This window comes from Rhamphochromis sp. 'chilingali' (genome assembly GCF_963969265.1).
Source record: "Rhamphochromis sp. 'chilingali' genome assembly, chromosome: 3".
NCBI classification, from domain to species: Eukaryota; Metazoa; Chordata; class Actinopteri; order Cichliformes; family Cichlidae; genus Rhamphochromis; species Rhamphochromis sp. 'chilingali'.
Genome location: NC_137931.1, coordinates 3,264,090 through 3,285,715, shown reverse-complemented (window position 1 = coordinate 3,285,715; position 21,626 = coordinate 3,264,090). Strand labels below are relative to the sequence as shown.

Below are 21,626 nucleotides of genomic sequence, written 5' to 3'. Positions count from 1 at the left end.
GTCGGAATCAGTCGGCGTTGAGAGGACCTGTTGCCTTGACAACGCACTGATGCACAAAGCTGCGAGGCGGGCGTCGTTTCAAATCCCGGCACATGCAAACAGTCACACATCAGATCTCATGAGCCCACTCGGGCAAGAAATAGACAGTACATAAAAATACATACACATGACCCACAGACAGCAGGGGATGCCATTCTGCTTCACCTCCCCTCCCTCCCCTGCTGTTCCCCCACCTCTGCAGTGATGATGATGGTGAAGAAGATGATGATCCCACCCTGCTTTGCATTTCCTCCACACAGTGACTCATGGCGCGCCTGCACACTGTAGATGGGAAGCATCTCTTATCCCACATTGCTGCCAGTGTGTGCTGCAGTTCCGTACAGTAGTTCACAGGTGCAGCAGTCACATGACTCTTGAAGGAGGGGGGGGGGGTCATATGATGCAGGCAGGCAGTCTGAAGTGGGGTGGGGGTGTGTATATATATATGTATGTTTGTTTGTGCGTGGTTGAGGTCGAGGCTGGGTGTGCGCGCAGTTGTTTGGATGACGATGACAACGTAACATCATGTGGAGCAGACTGTGGACCAAATCTGGGCCAGCAGGATTAGTGGCTCGTCTGATAAATTGCTGAGCGGAGGGTGCCCTGGGGGGATGGGCGTGTAGACGCGTGTGTGTGAGTGTGTGTGTGTCTCTAGGTGTGTGTAGGTTAACCCATGCGTAGTGACAGGAGTCAGCTATTGTAAATAAAATGAAATGTATGGGAGATGCTCTCCCAGTTAGATTTTATTTCTGCACAGGAGAGGGTGGGCGTTCGGTCAAGCATTTTGATTGTGTGAGTGAGGATGAGGGTGAGATGCTGAAACAGAAGCTTCAGTGCTCTGTTGTATTGCAATTAAGACTAAGAAATCACAATCGCAGGGAAAACTCTGAGCACAATGACGTGCAGGCATTTCAGCCAGCATGGATGATGACGAAGCATGACGGGATTAGTTTGCATGAATTTGCATTAAAGTTGCCCGTGTGCCTGTTTCAAGTGTGGAGTGGAGCTAGAGATGGAGGGGACAGGAACATGGAAAGAAATCCCATTTGTTTGGAACATTCCTTTAAAAATCCACAAAAACACTGGCCTGAATGAAATGTTTGTATTTGTGTTGACATCTTTAGAGTTGTGTGTACGTGTGTGTGTGTGTGTGTGTGTGTGTGTGTGTGTGTGTGTGTGTGTGTGTGTGTGTGCATTCAAGGTAGATTAACCTTTGTCAGCATCCAACGTTTTGGTTCAGGAATGAGAGGGAAGTGTCTCCTTGGCGACCGACGGCAGAGGGCGGAGGCGAAACTGGGTCATCATAACCACAGATTAAGAGACCAGATCTGGACGCACATGCACACACCAATGAGCAGACACACACACGCAGATGAATAAAGCCAGACAAGTCACAAAGGCACATTGTTTCTACTGATAAATTAAAAGGATTGTCTCAGGTTAGAGATGAGCAAGGTGCAGAACTTCAGCCTCACTCTCTGGCAAAGGTTTTCCTTTTAGGGGAAGCCAAAAGCCCATTAAAAAAGCAAGGATTAGACTAAAGCGACAGCGGGAGGCTCATAAAGCCGTCGCTGAGACAATGTTTGTGTGTGCGCGCGTTAGTGTTTGTACCAGTCTTTGCATGTTTTTGCTCGCTTAAGTGATGGTCTGTTTTCAGCATTAGTGATACAACTCTTATATTTGACTAATGGAGGCAAACACCCAAACATCAGCTGCTGTCACACATGAACTCTGGACAGTGTCTGCAGAGTCAGAGTCTCTGGTTGCCCTTTCTCGCATTTAGCAGCAGGAGATTCAGACACATTAGCGCATGCAGGAGGCAGGACAAGTCACACCCAATCACTGGCTCTGAATTTGGCCGACAGTCACCCACTCTGTCCTTATATGGCCACATTGGATTCAACCAGTCTGGCTGAGTAATGTAAAGAAAAATCAGTGCTCCAGTGTATGTGTGAAACTGGTTATTGTGGGGTGAAACAAGCAAGCTGTGGAAAGAAGAACGAGTACACAATACAATTTGATTCGTGAGCCCAATAAGTAAAGTTTACAAAAAGTAACTTAATCGATGCTTTCTATTTACCTTAGAAGTTCGATTTCGAAAACTTTAAGGTGATTGCTTTGGTTGCAACGGTAATATACATCCATCCATTCTCTTTCGTTTATCCAATTCAGCGTCGCAGAAGGCTGCAGCCTATCCAAGCTGTCATAGAGCGACAGGCGGGGTACACCTTGGACAGGTTGCCAGAAACAGACAACCATTCAGACTTATATTTACACCTATGGGCACTTCAGAATCACCAGTTAACCTGACCTCACTAACTGCATGTCTTTGGACTGTTGGAGGAAGCCAGAGTACCCGGAGAGAACCCTGACAACCACAGGGAGAACATACGAACTCCACACAGAAAGGCGCAGTCAGAAACCCAGAACATTGTTGCTGTAACAGTGCTAACCACCGTGCCACCATGCTGCCAGGGCTGAAAATGAAGCTAAGACAGAAGTGCCATAAACTGCAGTTCCTCTAATGGCTACTTGAGTGATTCAATTTCCCATCAACTCTGATATTAAAATGCACAACTATACAAGAGATATAACCATGTTTGCAGCTTGGTACAAAAATGGCTTTGGTCTGAATAATTAGTATCCTTCTTCATATTCTAAAAGTTTGGCAGCCACTTACTTCAGTTCAGTTCAACTCATGTCAAAGCAGTTTGTATTGTACGATTAAAACCTTACAATAATAGAGAGAAAAAACCCTAACCCATGAGCAAGCACTTGGTAACAGTGGGAAGGAAAAACTCCCTATTAACAGGAAGAAAGCTCCAGCAGAGCCAGACTCAGGGAGGTGAGGCCATCTGTCACTGACCTGGTGGTGCTGTCTTTCTGGACAAATATGGTTGGTTTGTTTTTGTTGCATAATTCAAGCTGAACTGAAACTGTTCAGTTCTGGTATTTTATACTCCACCCTGTCATGCCCTTGTAGTCCATTTTTCAGAAGTTTGTTCCTATGAGCTTACTTGGTTGGCATGGTAGCTACGTACATCACTTAGCTGTAGCTACAGGCTACTAATAACTGTGTCATCATTTCAGCTAAACCTTTTGCCATCACTCAATTTTGTAACAACAGTTATTATAAAATAGGTATGTGTCAACCTGAAACTGAAAGCTTTATATCCATGCAACCAAAAAAGTCGACACAACTGCAAAGCAGAAGAAACGGCCCACCTTTAATTCTCCGTATACTGTTTCTCCTGAAGGATCATTTCATTCTCACTGACATAGAAGTTGCATTAGACAAAGACAGGCACAAATAGCTCTGAGTGGCGCACAACTGATTTCTCTAGGCACGGACCAACAGATACTGCAGGTCATCATGAGGCCATCCTCTGGGATCAGAGCTCATGGCTTCATAGCTCAACAAAACAGATGCTTAATGGTGTTGAACAGCGTGTCAGGAAGACAGTTAAAAGGTCAACGCGATGCCTGTAGTGAGACTGAGCGTCACACACAAGACAAAGGAGCAGATTATGGAAACAATAACAGGCATTTGAACTTTAGTGCTCTTTGTCACTGTACATTCATCCTGCAATTTGTTTGCATTGGTCTTTTGACAAAGTGATGCAACCGTTCAGATGTATTTATTTTGCAGCAAATCATAGCATAAATCATCTCAAGGCAGTTGACACAGTAAGGTCAAGACCCTTTTAACTCTTTTCCACATAAAGACAAACTCCCCTGTACCCTCAATGACAGTTGTGACCTCAGTATATATCAGTAAAGGTGTGGTTTAATGACCCTTAGTATAGTTTCTGGGTTTTGAAAAGGCCATGGGCAGACAATAACTTCTGATGTACACACAGTCATTTTGTTCCAGATGGTCAGTCACATTCGGTGACTCAGACAAAAAAACAAACAAACAAAAATAGTTATATTTATTTATATAGCACATTTAAAACAACAACTGTTGACCAAAGTGCTGTACATGTAAAATAAGATAAGACAGGCCTTCTTTAAACTGCAGCTCAATTCATGTTCAAGCCTTTCACCTCTATCTACCGAAACGCTGTCAAACCTAAAATGAGGACGTGGGCGCAGCGAGTGAAAGATTATCCAGGCAACTTATCAGCTACCTTGGCTTATCAACAACCTTAGGGTTGCCAACTGTCCTGTTTTAGCCGGGCCAATTCAATTCAATTCAATTCAATTCAATTCAATTTTATTTATATAGCGCCAAATCACAACATAAGTCGCCTCAAGGCGCTTCATAGATACAGAGAAAAACCCAACAATCATATGACCCCCTATGAGCAAGCACTTTGGCAACAGTGGGAAGGAAAAACTCCCTTTTAACAGGAAGAAACCTCCGGCAGAACCAGGCTCAGGGAGGGGCGGGGCCATCTGCTGCGACCGGTTGGGGTGAGAGAAGGAAGACAGGATAAAAGACATGCTGTGGAAGAGAGACAGAGGTTAATAACAGATATGATTTAATGCAGAGAGGTCTGTTAATACATAGTGAGTGAGAAAGGTGACTGGAAAGGAAAAACTCAATGCATCATGGGAATCCCCCGGCAGCCTATGACTATTGCAGCATAACTAAGGGAGGATTCAGGGTCACCTGGTCCAGCCCTAACTATATGCTTTAGCAAAAAGGAAAGTTTGAAGCCTAATCTTAAAAGTAGAGATAGTGTCTGTCTCCCGAATCCAAACTGGAAGCTGGTTCCACAGAAGAGGGGCCTGAAAACTGAAGGCTCTCCCTCCCATTCTACTTTTAAATACTCTAGGAACAACAAGTAGGCCTGCAGAGCAAGAGCGAAGTGCTCTAATAGGGTGATATGGTACTACAAGGTCATTAAGATAAGATGGGGCCTGATTATTTAAGACCTTGTATGTGAGGAGCAGGATTTTGAATTCAATTCTGGATTTAACAGGAAGCCAATGAAGGGAAGCCAAAACAGGAGAAATCTGCTCTCTCTTTCTAGTCCCTGTCAGGACTCTTGCTGCAGCGTTTTGGATTAGCTGAAGGCTTTTCAGTGAGTTTTTAGGACTTCCTGATAATAATGAATTACAGTCGTCCAGCCTGGAAGTAATAAATGCATGAACTAGTTTTTCAGCGTCACTCTGAGACAGGATATTTCTAATTTTAGAGATGTTGCGCAAATGGAAGAACGCAGTCTTACATATTTGTTTAATATGTGCGTTGAAGGACATGTCCTGGTCAAAAATGACTCCAAGGTTCCTCACAGCGTTACTGGAGGCCAAGGTAATGCCATCCAGAGTAAGAATCTGCTTAGATACCATATTTCTAGGCTTTTCAGGGCCGAGTACAATAACCTCAGTTTTATCTGAATTAAGAAGCAGAAAGTTAGCGGCCATCCAGGTCTTTATGTCTTTAAGACATTCCTGCAGTTTAACTAATTGGTGTGTGTTATCTGGCTTCATGGACAGATAGAGCTGGGTGTCATCTGCATAGCAGTGTAAATGTATGCTATGTCTTCTAATGATGCTGCCTAAGGGAAGCATGTATAATGTAAACAGAATTGGTCCTAGCACTGAACCCTGTGGAACTCCATAATTAACCTCAGTGTGTGAAGAGGACTCTCCATTTACATGAACAAACTGGAGTCTATTAGATAGATATGATACAAACCACTGCAGCACAGTACCTGTAATACCTACAGCATGTTCTAATCGCTCTAATAGGATATTATGGTCGACAGTATCGAATGCTGCACTGAGGTCTAGCAGGACAAGCACAGAGATGAGTCCACTGTCAGAGGCCATAAGAAGATCATTTGTAACCTTCACTAAAGCTGTTTCTGTGCTGTGATGAGCTCTGAAACCTGACTGAAACTCTTCAAATAAACCTCTGCAGATGATCTGTTAGCTGTTTGACAACTACTCTTTCAAGGATGTTTGATCTGAAAGGAAGGTTGGAGATTGGCCTATAATTAGCTAAGACTGCTGGGTCTAGAGATGCTTTTTGAGTAAAGGTTTAACTACAGCCAGCTTGAAGGCCTGTGGTACATAGCCGATCATTAGAGATAGGTTGATCATATTTAAGATCGAAGAATTAATTAATGGCAGGACTTCTTTGAGCAGTTTTGTAGGAATGGGGTCTAAAAGACACGTTGATGGTTTGGAGGAAGTAATTATTGAAGTTAACTCAGAAAGATCAATTGGAGAAAAAGAGTCTAACTTAACATCAATGGTACTAAGAGTAGCTGTAGATAATATTACATCTGTGGGATGATTACTGGTAATTTTTTCTCTAATGATAAAAATTTTATTTGTGAAGAAGTTCATGAAGTCATTACTAGTTAAGGTTAAAGGGATGGTTGGCTCAAAAGAGCTCTGACTTTTTGTCAGCCTGGCTACAGAGCTGAAGAGAAACCTGGGGTTGTTCTTATTTTCTTCAATCAGTGATGAATAGTAAGATGTTCTGGCTTTGCGGAGGGCTTTCTTATAAAGCAGCAAACTATTTCTCCAGGCTAAATGATGATCCTCTAAATTTGTGACACGCCATTTCCTCTCCAGATTACGAGTCATCTGCTTTAGGCTACGTGTTTGAGAATTATACCACGGAGTCAGGTACTTCTGATTAGAGACCTTAGTTTTCACAGGAGCTACAGTATCCAGAGTCGTACGTAGTGAGGAGGTGAAATTATTAACAAGATAATCGACCTCTGTTGGAGTAGCGTTCAGATAGCTGCTCTGCTCTGTGTTGGTACAGGGCATTGAAGATGATAACAGTGGGTGGATTATATTCTTAAACTTAGTTACAGCGCTTTCAGAAAGACATCTACTTTGATAAAGTCTACTCTCCACCGCTGTGTAATCAATAATTGTAAATGTAAATGTTATCAGGAAATGATCAGACAGGAGAGGGTTTTCAGGAAACACTGTTAAATGTTCAGTTTCTATGTGACGAGTGATGATTGATCACTTCCTACGTGGATACAGCTTAAATCTTAACAACTTGCATTTAAACTGTTGTGCAGCTATGCTAATGGCTCTGTTAGCTCACAACACAGAAGTGGTGTGTGCCAAATGCTAATTCCGAATTAACATGCTAATGGAAAGCAAGATGATGAATAAACACAAGATATAGCTGATATTTAGTATAACTAAAGTACAGTATAAATTAAAGAACACTGACCTGTCAATGATGCTGAATGAAAGTTATTACCGGTCAAAGGAGCTTGCAAAGAAAAGCGTCTGGACTTCTTTAAGTTGCTTGAAGACGTTTCACCTTCATCCGAGAAGCTTCTTCAGTTCTAAGGTCAAATGGTGGAGAGTCCCAGATATAAACCTAGTGGGAGTTTCCCCCCACAGAGGGAGAAAAGGACCCCCTGATGATCCTCTAATCACATGAGCCAAGGTGTGAAAGCGGGTGTGGGTCCCAATCAGCCAGAGTTTCGGGTGAGCTCATTGTGAAACCTGGCCCCACCTTATCATGCGAATTCCTGAGGTCAGATGGCCCAGGATGTGAGTGGGCGTTAAGGCGTCTGGGAAGGGATCTCAAAACTGGATTATAGATGGCAGACAGTTGGTGTCGTAAACCCCCGCCTCTGTTCAAAGATGGTCGCTCACAGTGGACATAGATGCTTCTTTCACTCCTCTTTCAAACCATCTGTCCTCTCTGTCCAAAATGTGAACATTGGCATCCTCGAAAGAGTGACCTTTGTCCTTAAGATGCAGATGGACTGCTGAGTCTTGTCCTGTGGAGGTGGCTCTTCTGTGTTGTGCCATGCGCTTGTGAAGTGGCTGTTTGGTCTCTCCGATGTAGAGGTCTGGGCATTCCTCGCTGCACTGTACAGCATACACCACATTGTTAAGTCTGTGTTTTGGCTTAAAGAAGTCCAGACGCTTTTCTTTGCAAGCTCCTTTGACTACGATGACCTGGATGACTGAGAACCTTCACAGACAGAAAGTTATTAACATTTCTCCTAATGGGGAAATTTAGAGTGAACTATCCAGCAGTTGTTGAGAAATTTCACAATCATCAAATTGCTCTCCTGATATTTAGACTGTAGTATTGATATTTTAACCTTTACTGGTGGTGATGAAAAACAAAGCTTGCTGAAGTCAATAGGAGTTATCCTCTGGGGATCATGAACATCTCTGGGAAAGTTCTTCTAATCCATCATGTAGTTGTACAAAGATTTCAGTCATCTCCATAAATGTGGTTAAGGGTGCTTCCTGCTGCACTTACAGATGTGCACTCAGAAGAAGCGAAGCGTCTTGTGGGTGATTCACGCTAGACAACTTGCTTATTTATTTACACGCACTCTAACAGTGCACAAGATGATTCTTCCTCACAACAACAGGAAGCGTTCAATACACTGGCTGCATGTCATCAACAGTAGCCTTCGGCTGAGCTGGTCGTGGGAGCAGAAACGGTTTTACTGATAGCACACTGAGAACTTTCATGTCATGGTTATCTCCTTGATTAGATTTTAAGTTTTGGCTGATGGGACATAGAGCCACAGCCACATGAGAAGTTTTCTAGGAACTGATAGGATCGCTAAAAGATCTCAATCACTGCAGCCTGCCGGCAGTGTTTCCCATCTCCATGGAAACAGCAGAGCCTGTATCACTCTGAGACGAGACTGCGCTGATAAAGAGGATGTGACCACCTCCAGAGTATCACGATGGTGTAGAAATATTTAGATTGAAGTCAGTTTGAAGCTGCTCATGGCTATCGTTGCAGAGGCGCTCGTAGGCCCCAGCGTTCTCCTTTTCTTCCTTCTTTTATTCAACATTAGCTGCACATCTGCTCCCATGAAGGAGCTGCAGTGTGCTCGTTACTGTAGTACGACCCAATTTGAGCGCCACTTTCCCTTCTGTGTCGTTCTAATGAGGGAAGACAGGCAGTCGACAGGCACTCATGCCTTTGCCTTTAATGGACCGAGAGAGTTGTGCAGGCAGATAAGAAAGTTTCTGCAGTGCTGCAGAAGCACAGAGGCTTTTTTTCAAGCTTAACAACTACTTTAAAATGACCTAGATGTTGGATATTTTCCAAAATCAGCTGTTGCATGGGTCACTTCTGATCACGGGCTTCAAAAGTTTGCATTTTAAATATTTACTGGCGTCACTGACATTTCCCTGCATGCCCACAGAAACAAGCACACTGTTTAGGGTCCAAACTACAGTCCTAGTCTCACTCTGTTGTTAATCATTTCACAATAATACACAGAGGCACAGTTCTATACCTGACTGCCACCCCAAACACACAAACACAGTATGCATCCCTTTGATGAGTCAGTTCAGTACAAAGGAGCACGACTCTAAGGATGGCAACATGGCACAGTTGGTGCACCCTTTTCCTTTCATTTTAAATGAATTGCCATGTAATTTGGTACATGGCAATTCATCTGAAGAATATTCATTCTTCAGATCCTGCTGACTTTGGTAATCTCCCCCAATTGGTTGTTTTAGTGAAATGTCTGAACAATGAATTCATGCTGTAGAACCACCAACAGGTTTTAGCTGCATTTGTGAAGGTTTTGGCTCATTCTGTGACTCACACACTTAATAATGCCCTCCAGGGGCAAGGGTACCTAGACCCGGTTTGTAGAGTACGCTTGGGGAGTGTGATTGTGTGTACAGCGTCTCTTTATGTCTGTCTCCACGTTGGTTGAGTGTGGAGTGAGTGCATATGAGAGCATGAGGGTGGGAATGGATGTTTGTGTCTGTGTGTGCCTGTATGTCTGTGTCTATATGTCAGGTTGGGTATCAGACGCCACCTCTCTGGGGACACCTCAGGCCCTCCAAGGTTTGGAGGCCTATCTCCACCCACCACCACTTCCCCTGCCGGTGGCGGACTCCCTCAGGTGTCGGTGTGTTGGTGGTTCTTTGTGTCTGGGGGTGGGCGTCCGGGTGCACACCGGCTCACTCCTTGGCGGCCGCTTGTCGGGGCCTGGGGCCTGGGGCTCGCTTGGGCCCCTTTGGAGGTGGGGTGCCCCCGGCCTCTCGGCCTAGGGCTCGGTCACTCAGGCGCAGCTGGGGGCCGGCGGAGCTCACGGGCGCGTCACTGCAACTCCCCCTGACTTCTGCTCCGCGGCTGCTGGGCGAGCCCTCATCTGGGACTCTCCTTAGCTCTTACTGGGACAGTGGCGCGGCTGCCCCTCTGTTGGTCTTCCATGGTCTCTTGTGTTCTGGGGGCCTCTGGATGTCTGGAGTTTTGATCTCCTCCATACCCGCTTCACACCCTGGAGGACGGGGCTGTGGCCCCCCCACACTCCCTAGCAGATCATTACATGGAGAAACCTTTGGAATGCAAGCATGCTGATCCACACAGGTATGCACACATGGGTATTCACAGACACGGACTAAAGCTTTCTTGGCTGCTGCCTCAAAGCACACTGTGCGCTGTCTATCTTGCGTGCTGCACAATATCGTTTATTACTTAGTAAATACTGATATCTATGACTAGCTAGTTTATTGTGATGGTGCTTTGTTTTCTCTATTATTATGTTGCTCTTTGTTGTTTGCTGTCTCCTCTGTTTGTTTTTGTTTGTTTGTTTGTTTGTTTGTTTTTTTCTCCATACAGGTGACCCATTTTTTTTTTTTTTTTTCTCTCTCTTCCCCCCCCTTCTCACCGTCTCTTCTCCCCTTTGGTTTTCTTTCTTTCTCTCCCCCTCTCTCTCTCATTCATTCCCCCTGTCCTATTTATTTAAAAAAAAAAAAAAAAATGACAAAGGATGAACTGAAGCTCTGCCATCACGTAATGTCGCATACTGCTGTTTCTGATGTCATTTAGAAAAAAAAAAAAAAAAAAAAAAAAAAAATGTTACACAATAATCTGTGAGGTGAAGTAAGAGAAGTTTGGAAGAACTCTGTCTTAAGAAATCCTGCTTGGAATTCCACCATAAAAAGAAACAGTTTTGTTGCGCCTTACTTGGTAGGAATTATGAGGACTCTGACTTTCTGACGTCTCTGGAACGCCAAACGGCATGTTGTGTGTGTATGCGTGTGTGTTTTTAACATCGTGCACATGTGCATGTGTGTGGCAGGGTGATCGTGAAGAGTGCCAGGAAGCACTGTATCTCATCTTGTGGACAAGTCCTTAATCTGTGTGACCCAGCAAGGGATTATGGGGGTTCTGAGAGAAAAATGGGACTTGAAGCTCACCCTTCCAGCCTGGTAACTGACAGTTTGAGTTTGTGTGACTCGGTCCTTTTGCATTTCTTCCCTCCTTTCTTCCATTTTTTTTGTCCCAACGCATGACTGTGTTTTGCTACAGATCAAATTAACTACAAAACAGAATTATACCATTTACTGATTATTCAATATCCTCATTGTATGAGCTCTCATTGTTCTATATGGACTACAGAACTGCATAGACTGTAGTGCTTGGCAACTAGTACAGCTAAGTGAAAAGGAATAATCCCCAGACTTAAACTGAAGTCATTTGGTTAATTTGACAGTGAATATAAATGGCCAACTTAAGCATAGCAGCCCAGTAATTTCACATTATGTGTCCGGAGGGAAATTTGTTTAGAAAAAAGCTTCATGTTGAGGTATTTGGATACATTTCCCAAGGTTGTTGCTGATCCTGTTTCTACTGACTTTAGTGGGAAATGCTTTGTTTTAACAAGATGATGACTTTAGCCTCAAGCTATCAGTGCTTAGTGGGCAATAAATGCAAAAATGTATTTATAAATAATCACTTGATGGTCATTAAGGTGGATTTTTTTTTTTTTTTTTTTTTTTTTTTTTTGGCTACATTGTAAAAAGAAAGAAAGAAAATTTACTGGTAATTTTCAGCCAATACATGATCCGTTTTTTATGGAAGTTTGCGCAAAAATGGTAATTCAGCTCATTTCTTTCCTTTCATTTAAAATGTTTTTTGCTGATTTTTTTATTTTGTATTTCTGTGTCTAAATTGCCTTTTAAAGCTGTATCCATTCATTTTCTCTCACTTTTTAAGCAACAATGGCAAACATTTGCTGTTTCAGGTTCTCGAGCAGAACAGTTTCCTTCATGAAATTATAATGATTAACTTGTTAATTAAAAACTCCAGATGAATCATTATGGGAGCTATTCACAGCCTTTGTATCACTGTGGATTTTTATTTTTTATTTTTGTGGACCACACAAAGAAATAATTATGCTCTATGATAACTACATGTTTTCGTATGGCAGAAGCTCAACTAATCATCTGGCTCCGGTGCTGAAGTGTGCTGTCATTAAAGGGAATAATACTTCTTACCAAACTCCCTTGACTCCTACATGTTTTCGTGGTGTCTCGTTGGGTGGTCATTCATTTATGCAGCAGGCTCAGGTTTCCTTGTGGTGCTTAGAGCCATTCAAATGTCAAAAAGTCAGTGTGATTGGAGACCCTCTTGCATATGGTGCAGGGCAGGGTGTTAATTTCAACCCTCAGGGTGAATGGACCCACTAAATGTCATATATGTCACGTTAGCCATTCTGGCGTCTGATGTTTTGTTAGATGAAAACATCAGGGGCTGTTGGGGTGGGGTGGGGTGAGGGGGGATTTCCTAAACTGTTTTTGTGAGCTGAGCTTTGTCTAAAACAGGGACGCGTGGGCTCAAATTAAAATCTTATTTAAGAGGATTCGGGACAGATGGTGTCCCATTGTTTGGGGATGTGTTTATTATTAGAAAATGGGGTGAATGATGAAAACTGCACAACACACTCCCTCGACCCCCACTTTGCATAAACACCCCCACTTTGTAGGCATTTCTCTGGGATTCAAGGACCCACCTTGATCGGTTTTTCATTAGATTGTGGGAACAACTAATCAGCAGTGAAATGCAGAGGTGAACGTGTCGCTTTGTACCAGTTCGGAAGCTCTAATTGGTCAAAGATGGTTCGGTCAGAGCTCAAATGAGTTTAATTGAAGCTACTTAAACACAAGAGGAAAGCAAGAGATTGATTTTGAATGAAACATAACCATTATGCAACACACAACCAAGCGTGCTGGCTGTTAATGAGAGCTGGCTGGTTGCTCAGAAGTGTTAAAATAACTGATGTTCAATGTGAGAGAAAGCTGAAAATCAGTCACTACCCCCTTTTCCCAGCCTTCCTGCTCAGGTTCTTGCTCGCTTTTATTTCACACAGTTACAGCATCTCCCTCTTTTCCCCTCTTCACTCCCTCCCTTCCTCTTTCTGCCTCTTTCCATCCTTTCCTTCCCTCCCTCATTCTCTGTTTCTCTCTTAGCTCACCAGATGGAGAGGGGGCGGTGTGTGTGTGTGTGTGTGTGTGTGTGTGTGTGTGTGTGTGTGTGTGTGTGTGTGTGTGTGTGTGTGTGTGTGTGTGTGTGTGTGTGTGGTTGTGGTTGTGGTTGCATGGTTACTCGTGAGTTTGCATATTGAAATCACCTGCACATTTTGTCCTTATCCAAGCAAACAATAAAACAAATCAAAATCACAGGAATCCACAGATGAAACAGTCTGACAAGATTTTATTATTATTATTAATTTTTTTTTTTGCAATAATATGTCACCAAAATATATTTAGAGAGTAATTTACATCATGAGGATGATTTTGGGCGCCAAAAAGGGAGTCGGCAGCCATTATTTTGGGGGCATTGTTCTGTAACACCGATGCGTGTGCATTTGCATTTCGAAACTGGATTGTTGATATAGACAGAGAGACGGTGGCGAGCTTAAACAGAGAGAAGGGGAGATAGCGGGAGAGAGAGAGGGAGGGTGTGTACGAGAGAGAGAGACGGAGAGAGAGAGAGCATCCAGTCACCAGGATAGGCTCCATCATCCACACACTGTAAGGTACAAGTGCAAGTAGCCTGCAAGGAGACTATATTCCCCTAAAATAATGGACGGGACAAAGCCTGCCATGGAGTCCAACGCAGAGGAGACTCAGGACGAGGGGCAGGAGAGCAAAGGTACGCTCAATCCGCAGCTGGCATTTGCGCGTTTTTGGCATTTTTTCCCCCTGTCTTTGGAGACATTTGCGTCTGCGCCAGCGCGAGCGGGTTTAACCTACTTGCAATGGCTTTCTCGCTTGCGCGCGACACAATAGCATGGCTTTTTTTGTTCTGCGGCCGCACACCTATTTGAGGGCGATTTGGCGACGTGGGAATATGGTGATCGAGATTATTTCGCGCGGTTTCGAGCGCAATTTAACGTCTTGGTTTGCGATTTCAAAGAATGTGTGTGCGTGGGGGGGGGAGACGGATGCAGGAGGGAGACAATGAGGGGGTGGGCGGCTTGATGCGCTCGGGAAGGTTGCTCGTTCTGGTTTTATGGAGCATGCATTAATGCCAATTTGCTTTTGCGTTGCTGCACGATCGTGAGCTCATTCCTGCCTAATGAGCGGCTGATAACGGGGCCGCGCGCCGTGCACGGCTGCATTATTGTTTTCCGCCAGGTGGATCCTCCCGCCGCAGCCGCTTTGATTGTTATCGGCGGTCTCCATGAGGGCTGAACTGTCAGGAGCGCGATTAATCGAATATAGAAGAGATTCTTATTTGTTGTTGTTTTAAAAAAAATAATTAAAAAATCAGCTTTTATTAGACGAACCGGAGGCTACGAAACAATCAATGATCCTGTTGGCGCAAAAAGATGGTCGCGTCCATCATTTAGAACCCAGGCGCACTCGAAACAGAGCCTCTGTGTGATGCACGCATGCCGATTTGGACCCCTGCGCCATGCTCGTTTTTATATAATGCAATGAAAATGCAACAATGTATGTCACACCATCAGTGGTTAAAATACATTTAGACCTTTACATGCACATGGAATTAATTTACAGGCGCAAATGTGCAAACAGCCTGTCACCTGTCAAAGACAAGCAAGCAATTAGATATTTTTCCCTCAAAATCGTGCTCAAACTGTTGCTCATACTGACTCTGTGTAGGCGTTTCTTTGTGCGTCGGAGGACTCGACATCCATACAGAGTGGATGTGACTGATTTGTTTTCGTTGTGGCCTGGTAGTAAAAATCACATCCTGCAGTTTGGGGGCAGCTGAAAACAGGCCCTGGTGATTATAGACTTACTAAAATGTGAATGTGCAGCACAAACAGTCTGAGGTGTAAGTCGTAATTTAGTCAGTGATGGGTGTTTTAAAGATAAACACCTTTTTTATGTTTACACCTGGGGAAGGGTTGTGTTTCAGCTGATCAGACATCCTGCCCTTAGGCCTCCTTAGAGAGGAGGATAGGTGACACCAAGTCAGAGTGCATACGCCCGGAGGGCTTTGCACAGACACTCACCTCACAGCGCCATGCAGTGTCTTCTGCAGATTGCATTCACAGTTGTGTGTGAACCCATCTTAAAATGAAGTGTTTATGCTTGAAAACCGGCTAAAAATGACTAGATTGGAAGCAAATATTTACATTTGTACTTTTAGTATTAGATTGGATTCGGTAAGTTTGGAAGGAAATCTTTATTCCTAGTTGGAAATCAAACTAGAAGCACATTCTCTGTCAGTAAGTTTATGTGGTTTTGCTGGAACTCTATTTTATTCCTTGGTCCTGTCTCGGTGATATTGCTGGGTCACCGTTTGTCGGTGACGTAAAGTTCAAAAGCGTGGGGTGTCCCTCAACAGTAATGTTTCAAAAAGATATTACATCATCTTCTCCCAAGGCATCCTGTCACGCGCACGCCCATGTCCAATGAGAGCCTTTTGTGTGACTTCAGCTGAGAGAATGGGCGAAGCCTCTTTAAAGGCCTCTAAAGATAGAGAGCCATATTTATAGCTATCGATAGATCCCTTGAATTCATTAATGACTATTTTCTGAATTAGCGACATTATAACACAACTGCTTTCTCCCAGTTCTGCAGCCTCGCTGCTGTGCTCCAGGTGTGATGTTGCGCAACCAAGTCCACCTACACCAGTGGCCCAAAATAGACCAGATTGGAGGATGGCCTATTTGTTGGTGTAATCATTTGTGTGTGCCTTTGACATCTGGAATGTGACCATAAGCTTGTAGCATCCCTTAAGAAGCTGAAGACTTAAAGTTGGGGCAACAAGGCGAGCGCTGTCGTGTAAGGCGCTTGTGTCCGTGTGTGCCAGCATTTCTGAATCAGGAAGCACATGTACGAAGTTTGGAGTAAACACTTAAACAATCCCAGATGCTTGGTGTCACAGTCGGAGGCTCAAGGCAGGATTTGTGCTTAAATTGTGATGCTTGAGTTCCTATTTCTGCAGCGGATTCTTCGTGTTTAGTTTTAAACGACTGATTAAAGAACTGCTTATGTCAGCTGATTGCGGTTACATCCATTGTGGCACCGTGGGTAACAGGAAATTGTAGCAAGAGCAACAGAAAGTAGAGTTTCTTCTCTTTGTAGAGGCTTACACTTTTTTCATTGTAACATCCACTCAATGTCATGGACACATTTCGTGAAAATCTAAATGAATGCTAAGTGCTACCTAATAGAATACACCGCAAAAGCAATGGGGGCCTCCACCCCAATGGAGACAGCCACCTCCCGCCAAATAGCTTGAACAGCATCTTTGTGATAGTTCTTATTATAGCAGGCGTTTCCACCTGTACATAAAAGACAGATTTACGAAGTGTCTTAAACCTGCATTCTCTCTAACGGCCAGCAGAGGGCAGCTCTGATGGAATTCCAATTGTATAAAAGGCAAAAGGGAAACTGCCGTTTGTTGCCTTGATCTGTGACCTCAGGAAATTTTTTTCTCATGAGTTTATGGGCTCAAGCACTAATTTAAAGTTTTATTGAATACAGCACAATGCTCATTTTTTAAATTAGCCCCTTATTTCTGTCCAAAGAGATGACCAAGAAGGATATGTTTGAGTGGGTTCTACATTGTGACTGACAAGTTACTATTGAATGAGCACACAGCATCCTTCTGAGCCTGAGTTAAACCCACCCATTTCTCATCCGTTCCAAAACTATGCTAACCAAAGTCCATCTTTTATATACAGTATGTATGTCTTTAGGATCATTTCTGCGACAAACAGAGAAAAAGTGAAAACATTACAATTTAAAAATCTGTCCATAATGTAAATATTTTGAGTTTCATGCTCAAAAGTTCTGTACTTAAGAGGATGTGTAGTTAGATATAATTTTTTTAACTTTCTTGCCAAAGTCAAGTCTGTCAGTTAGCGTTTAGCATGAAGACAGGAAGCAGTGAAGCAGCTGGCTTTCATGGTGTGTCTAGCTTTGGTTATTCTTAGAATATTATAAGTGAACTGAGTCATAAGTATGATATTTTAGCACATACTTTGGATTATTTCTCTTCACATTACTTGCTTCCATTAGCTACATGTTCCCTTAGCTTCAGCTCCATTAGCCAATCATGGCAAACAGAGTCTTGTTCTTAATTGAACCTTCATTGTGTCTGTCTGCAGGGTCTCTGTGTGACATTTCGCTGAGAGTAATTACAAACTGGAAAATGAACACAGAACACAGACGTGGTTTATAATCAGGGGGTGGGTGGCGGGTGGTGTTTGGGTGGGTTCGGATTGATCCTTTTGCTTGATTGCTTCCTATAATCTCTAATCTGTGCGTGTGCGTTTGTGCGTTGAGGTGCTCTGAGCTCAGATAACAAGACATCATCTGTGCTCTCTGAGGTGCAATTATATCAGATTTCATTAGGCTGAGACAGTTTGATTAGCGAAAGCAAGCATCTCTTTTTTAAAAACATTTTTTTACCTTTAATGTGACTCCCTGAAGCGGCTTTAAGCGCTTGAAAGTGCCCCTGAGCGCATTTCAACTTGCTGCTTCTGTCCTGCCCTTTGTTGTAAATGCTTGGCCTGTTCACACACACACACACACACACACACACACACACACACACACACACACACACACACACACACACACACACACACACACACCGTCCTTCCCTCTCCTGCTTGTGTGTGCGTGCAGGCCTGCTCTTACATAACCCAGTGCCGGCTCGCCGTCTTTGGTTATGATGTTCAGATCAGAACCGTAAGAGATTACATCATTGTCTGGAAGGATACAGGTTTAGTCGAATTTTCTGCATGGAAGGGCAGAGCTGCTGCTGCAGCTTCTGAAGCACAAAGCGAGTTCCTCTTAATCAGGCTTTGTTTTTTATTTTTTTTGCTTTCTGCTGTCTTACCCGCATCTGCATTTAAAAATTCTGAATCTTACAAGACTCTCGCGCTAAAGCAGACTGAAGGGTCTGCATGTCTTTGTGAATTTCAAAACGCTCCTTTTCTTGCCTAGAATCCAGGCCAGCGAGAATCTCTCCAGATTTGACAGCTCATTTTAGGAAAAAATAAAATTTATTTTAAATCAAATCAATTCACTTCAATCCTTTCACTCTTATTTTGAAAGTTCTGTTTCCGCTAAACAACCAGTCCTGGCCCTTCCTGTCACATGTTTCCTAGAGAATCTCTCGCCCCATGGTCGACAGACTCCAGAGCAACCATAACTAGTTTTCTTTCTGCTCTAGGAGTCTTCTTTGAGCTGAAAAGTCAGTCTAAGCAGGCCCTGCTGCAGGTAGAGAGCTGCTTTGCTGCACTAAGCTCATCCAGGATGCAGTAAGAACTGGTTTCTAAGACCATCGACCGGGCATCCAATCAGAGACTGTGTGATACTGCAAATTTTTTGTATGGATCCGGCACCAAGTAAAGGCAGTGCCAGTAATGCCAATTTGCTCATTTTTAACACATTTTTACATCACAAAAGTAACAATCTGAAAATGTGCTTCAGTTTTATTCATAAAGTGACAGCAAGGTTGCACAAAGAGGAAAATAACCACTGTGAGGTGTGATGACATCCTGGCCTTATACGTGTATATATTTGGGGGGGGCAGACAGGGGTCACTGGAGAAAAAAAGCTTCAGTGCTACAGTCCAGCTGAGCCCAGGCTGACACCTTGAATTTAAAGGCCAACCTCTGTTTGATGATCCTCAATCAGGTGAGGCGGCGGTGAGGAGACGGGCGGGGCTGTTCTCCCTGCTGACATTTGGTTTGTGCTTCTCGTGAATATCGGGGTAGTTTCTCTCCCCAGCTGTCTTTACTACATCTCGATCAAGCTATTCTTTAATGTCATATTAAAAAGTTTGGGCTCCTCTCTTGACCTCTCATTTTTTATTTGTGTGTGGATGTAAAGCACCAACAGAGGATTTATTTGCCAAGTAAATATACGTCCAATGGAGATTTTTGCTCCTTTTTTGAAGGAGCATGCCGCCTGTGTTCAGTCTTTTTCTGGCTTGTAATCCACTTTACAGACCAAATCAAAGCTCTGCTGCCACACACACACACACACACCCACACATACACATAAATCTTAAGAAGCTTCCTCTCCACACTTGTGAAGGAGTAAGATTTACCAGAAAGCCACTCATTATTCAGCGCTTATATTTGTCTTCAGGGCAGGAAACTGGTAAATTCATCACTCGGCCTACACGCATTTATCTTCAGCGGCTTTGTGGAGCATCCCAATATTTTTCTCTCTTGCAAAGTAGAAATTAGATAAAGTTCAGGTCACGATATACCAAAGTTACATTGATATGAATATTTTTTGAGACGTGTTGGTGTAAGCCATGCTTACAGGTGCTGCTTCCTTTATCGGTGCTTTGACACAGTGTTTCAGTCACCATTAAACTGGGAGCTGACACCTAACAGTCCGGCCAAATGCAAACCTCGCTCTTTCTCTCACACACCCACGTCTACTCGAATGCACAGACTCGCCTGAGCTGGAATCGGTCTCCTACTCGACTTTGTTACAAACAGCCTCCTCTCACTAAGGCTTTTACTCCCTTCACTTGCTTTTTATGGCAGACAAAAAAGAAAAAAGCTCCCACACATCAACTATATGTAGTTATGTCCTTGTGAACTTTTAATCTGTTTGTTCATCAATGCCAAAAATATTATATGAACCTGTAACACCAACTGCATCATATTTAATATGAATTTTTGAGACCTCTACATCATCAGTATGACTTTATTTTTTTATAACCAGACACATTTAGAGCCACTGAAGTAGCAAAAATTATACTAATTCAAACTTGTACATGCAAGTTGGCAGTTAATGTCTTTTATTTTAAATTTGTCAGAAAGTTCAGTAAATGCGCAAGTTTATTTCATAGTTCAGGCTTTACAGGGTTAAAACAAGGACAAGTTACATTAATAGTGATTCAAGGCTTTATTTATTTATATAGATAAGCATCAAAGACAAATAAGAAAAACTTAAGAAGTATAGTTTGTCTTTTAAAAAGTGAAATCTTATTTGCTAGTGCCTTAAACCTTAATTCTTTCTAATGGCCAGCAGGGGGCGACTCCTCTGGTTGCAAAAAGAATAGAAGTGCATGGGAAGATGACTCTTTTTCCCACTTGATTTAATGTCACAGCAGGAATGTTCCTTATGGGGTTATGGTCTCTATCACCAGTTTAAACTCTGTATTTGGCGACACATGAAAATATGGTCCCATTTTAGTCAAATAGACAATATCGCAGCATTTGCTTTCAGATCGGGCTACCGTGTGATTCTCTGTCACAGAAGCGTCCTGTGTGCTTCGTTTCTCAGTCAGATCCTCTCAAGATAGTCAAAGATGCCAAAGTTGAGGCTTCAAAATATCCATAAATGGATGATTTTACATGCATTTTTATGTAGCTGGTGATTTGCTGTGCTATCAGGTCAATGTTGCATGCAAGGAATCAGCAAAACTAAAGGAAAATCTTTTTTTTTCTGTGCAAAACACAAACTACACTTGTGATTCTGTCTTTACATGCTTTAAAAATCCCTCTGACAAATCTGACCCCACGTGCTCTGGCATCTTCACTGTTCCCACCGATTAATTTGTCATTAATTTTTTTTCTGCTTCTCTCCTCTGCTTCTTCTGTCTCCTCTCTTCTCCTCTTTGTCTTGTCCTTTTCCCTCTCTCTCATTCCCACATTTACACTAATGCGCACACACCCTTCGCCTATCCTCCTCCCGCCCCGGAGGTGTGTGAGGTTGTGGGAGCATGTGAAAGCCGTCACACAGAGAGAGGCTCATGTGTTCCTCATTTGAAGCCATTTGCCCAAAGCATGCTGTCAGCCTCCATCTGGATATGTGTGTGTGTGTCTGTGTGTGCGCTTGTATTTGTTTACGTGTCAATGACCAGGAGTGGTTGAGGGGAATGTCTGTGTCAGTGCTTCGCTTGCACTAAAGGAAAAGCTCTATTTTTGGACACACATGTGGGCGAGACCGTGTGGTGCACCATTGTGCTCTTACTCTCGGTCCCTGCACTGTGGTCACATTTTTTTTATTTGGCTCTGATCTCTGTGTGTACACACAAAACAAGGACTATGTCGTGTTAGAGTGCCTTGCTATTTATTGTCTGCATGAAAGCGCGCTGCACTGAGGAAACTCCCTTTAAAAGAGCCTTTTGTTTCTCACCTTAAAAGGAATCTTTGTATTCGCTGCGTCACAAAGGAGTTTTAAAAAGAAAGCATGGTGTTTTACAACATGTCAACAGAGTTTTGATATTGTTAGTTTAATTTCACTTGGTTTCTGGAGTGGGTTAACTCATTTCAGCTTAGTTTTTATTGTGTGACTTACAGTGGCAGGTCCAGTCTTTTTAATTATTAAAATATGGACATCAGGTGATTTAGGAGATTTTTCTACATCAGCATGTAAATTTGCCCAAAATGACTAAACTAAACTTGAGAATG

General features: G+C 43.1%; 1 protein-coding gene across 2 annotated transcripts in view; it reads left to right on the top strand.

The window, feature by feature from the left end:
- Positions 1 to 21,626, top strand: part of LOC308394356 (neuronal membrane glycoprotein M6-b-like) — a 54,118-nt gene that overhangs the window by 10,811 nt on the left and 21,681 nt on the right. The window contains exon 1 of one of the 2 annotated variants that reach the window (XM_080878636.1): positions 13,708 to 13,909. The exons of the other annotated variant lie outside the window; for it this stretch is intronic. Within the exon in view, the coding sequence (XP_080734762.1) occupies positions 13,840 to 13,909 (70 nt within the window). The 5' untranslated portion in view covers positions 13,708 to 13,839. Of the gene's footprint in view, positions 1 to 13,707; positions 13,910 to 21,626 lie in introns of those variants that run through there. 2 annotated transcript variants of the gene reach the window in all.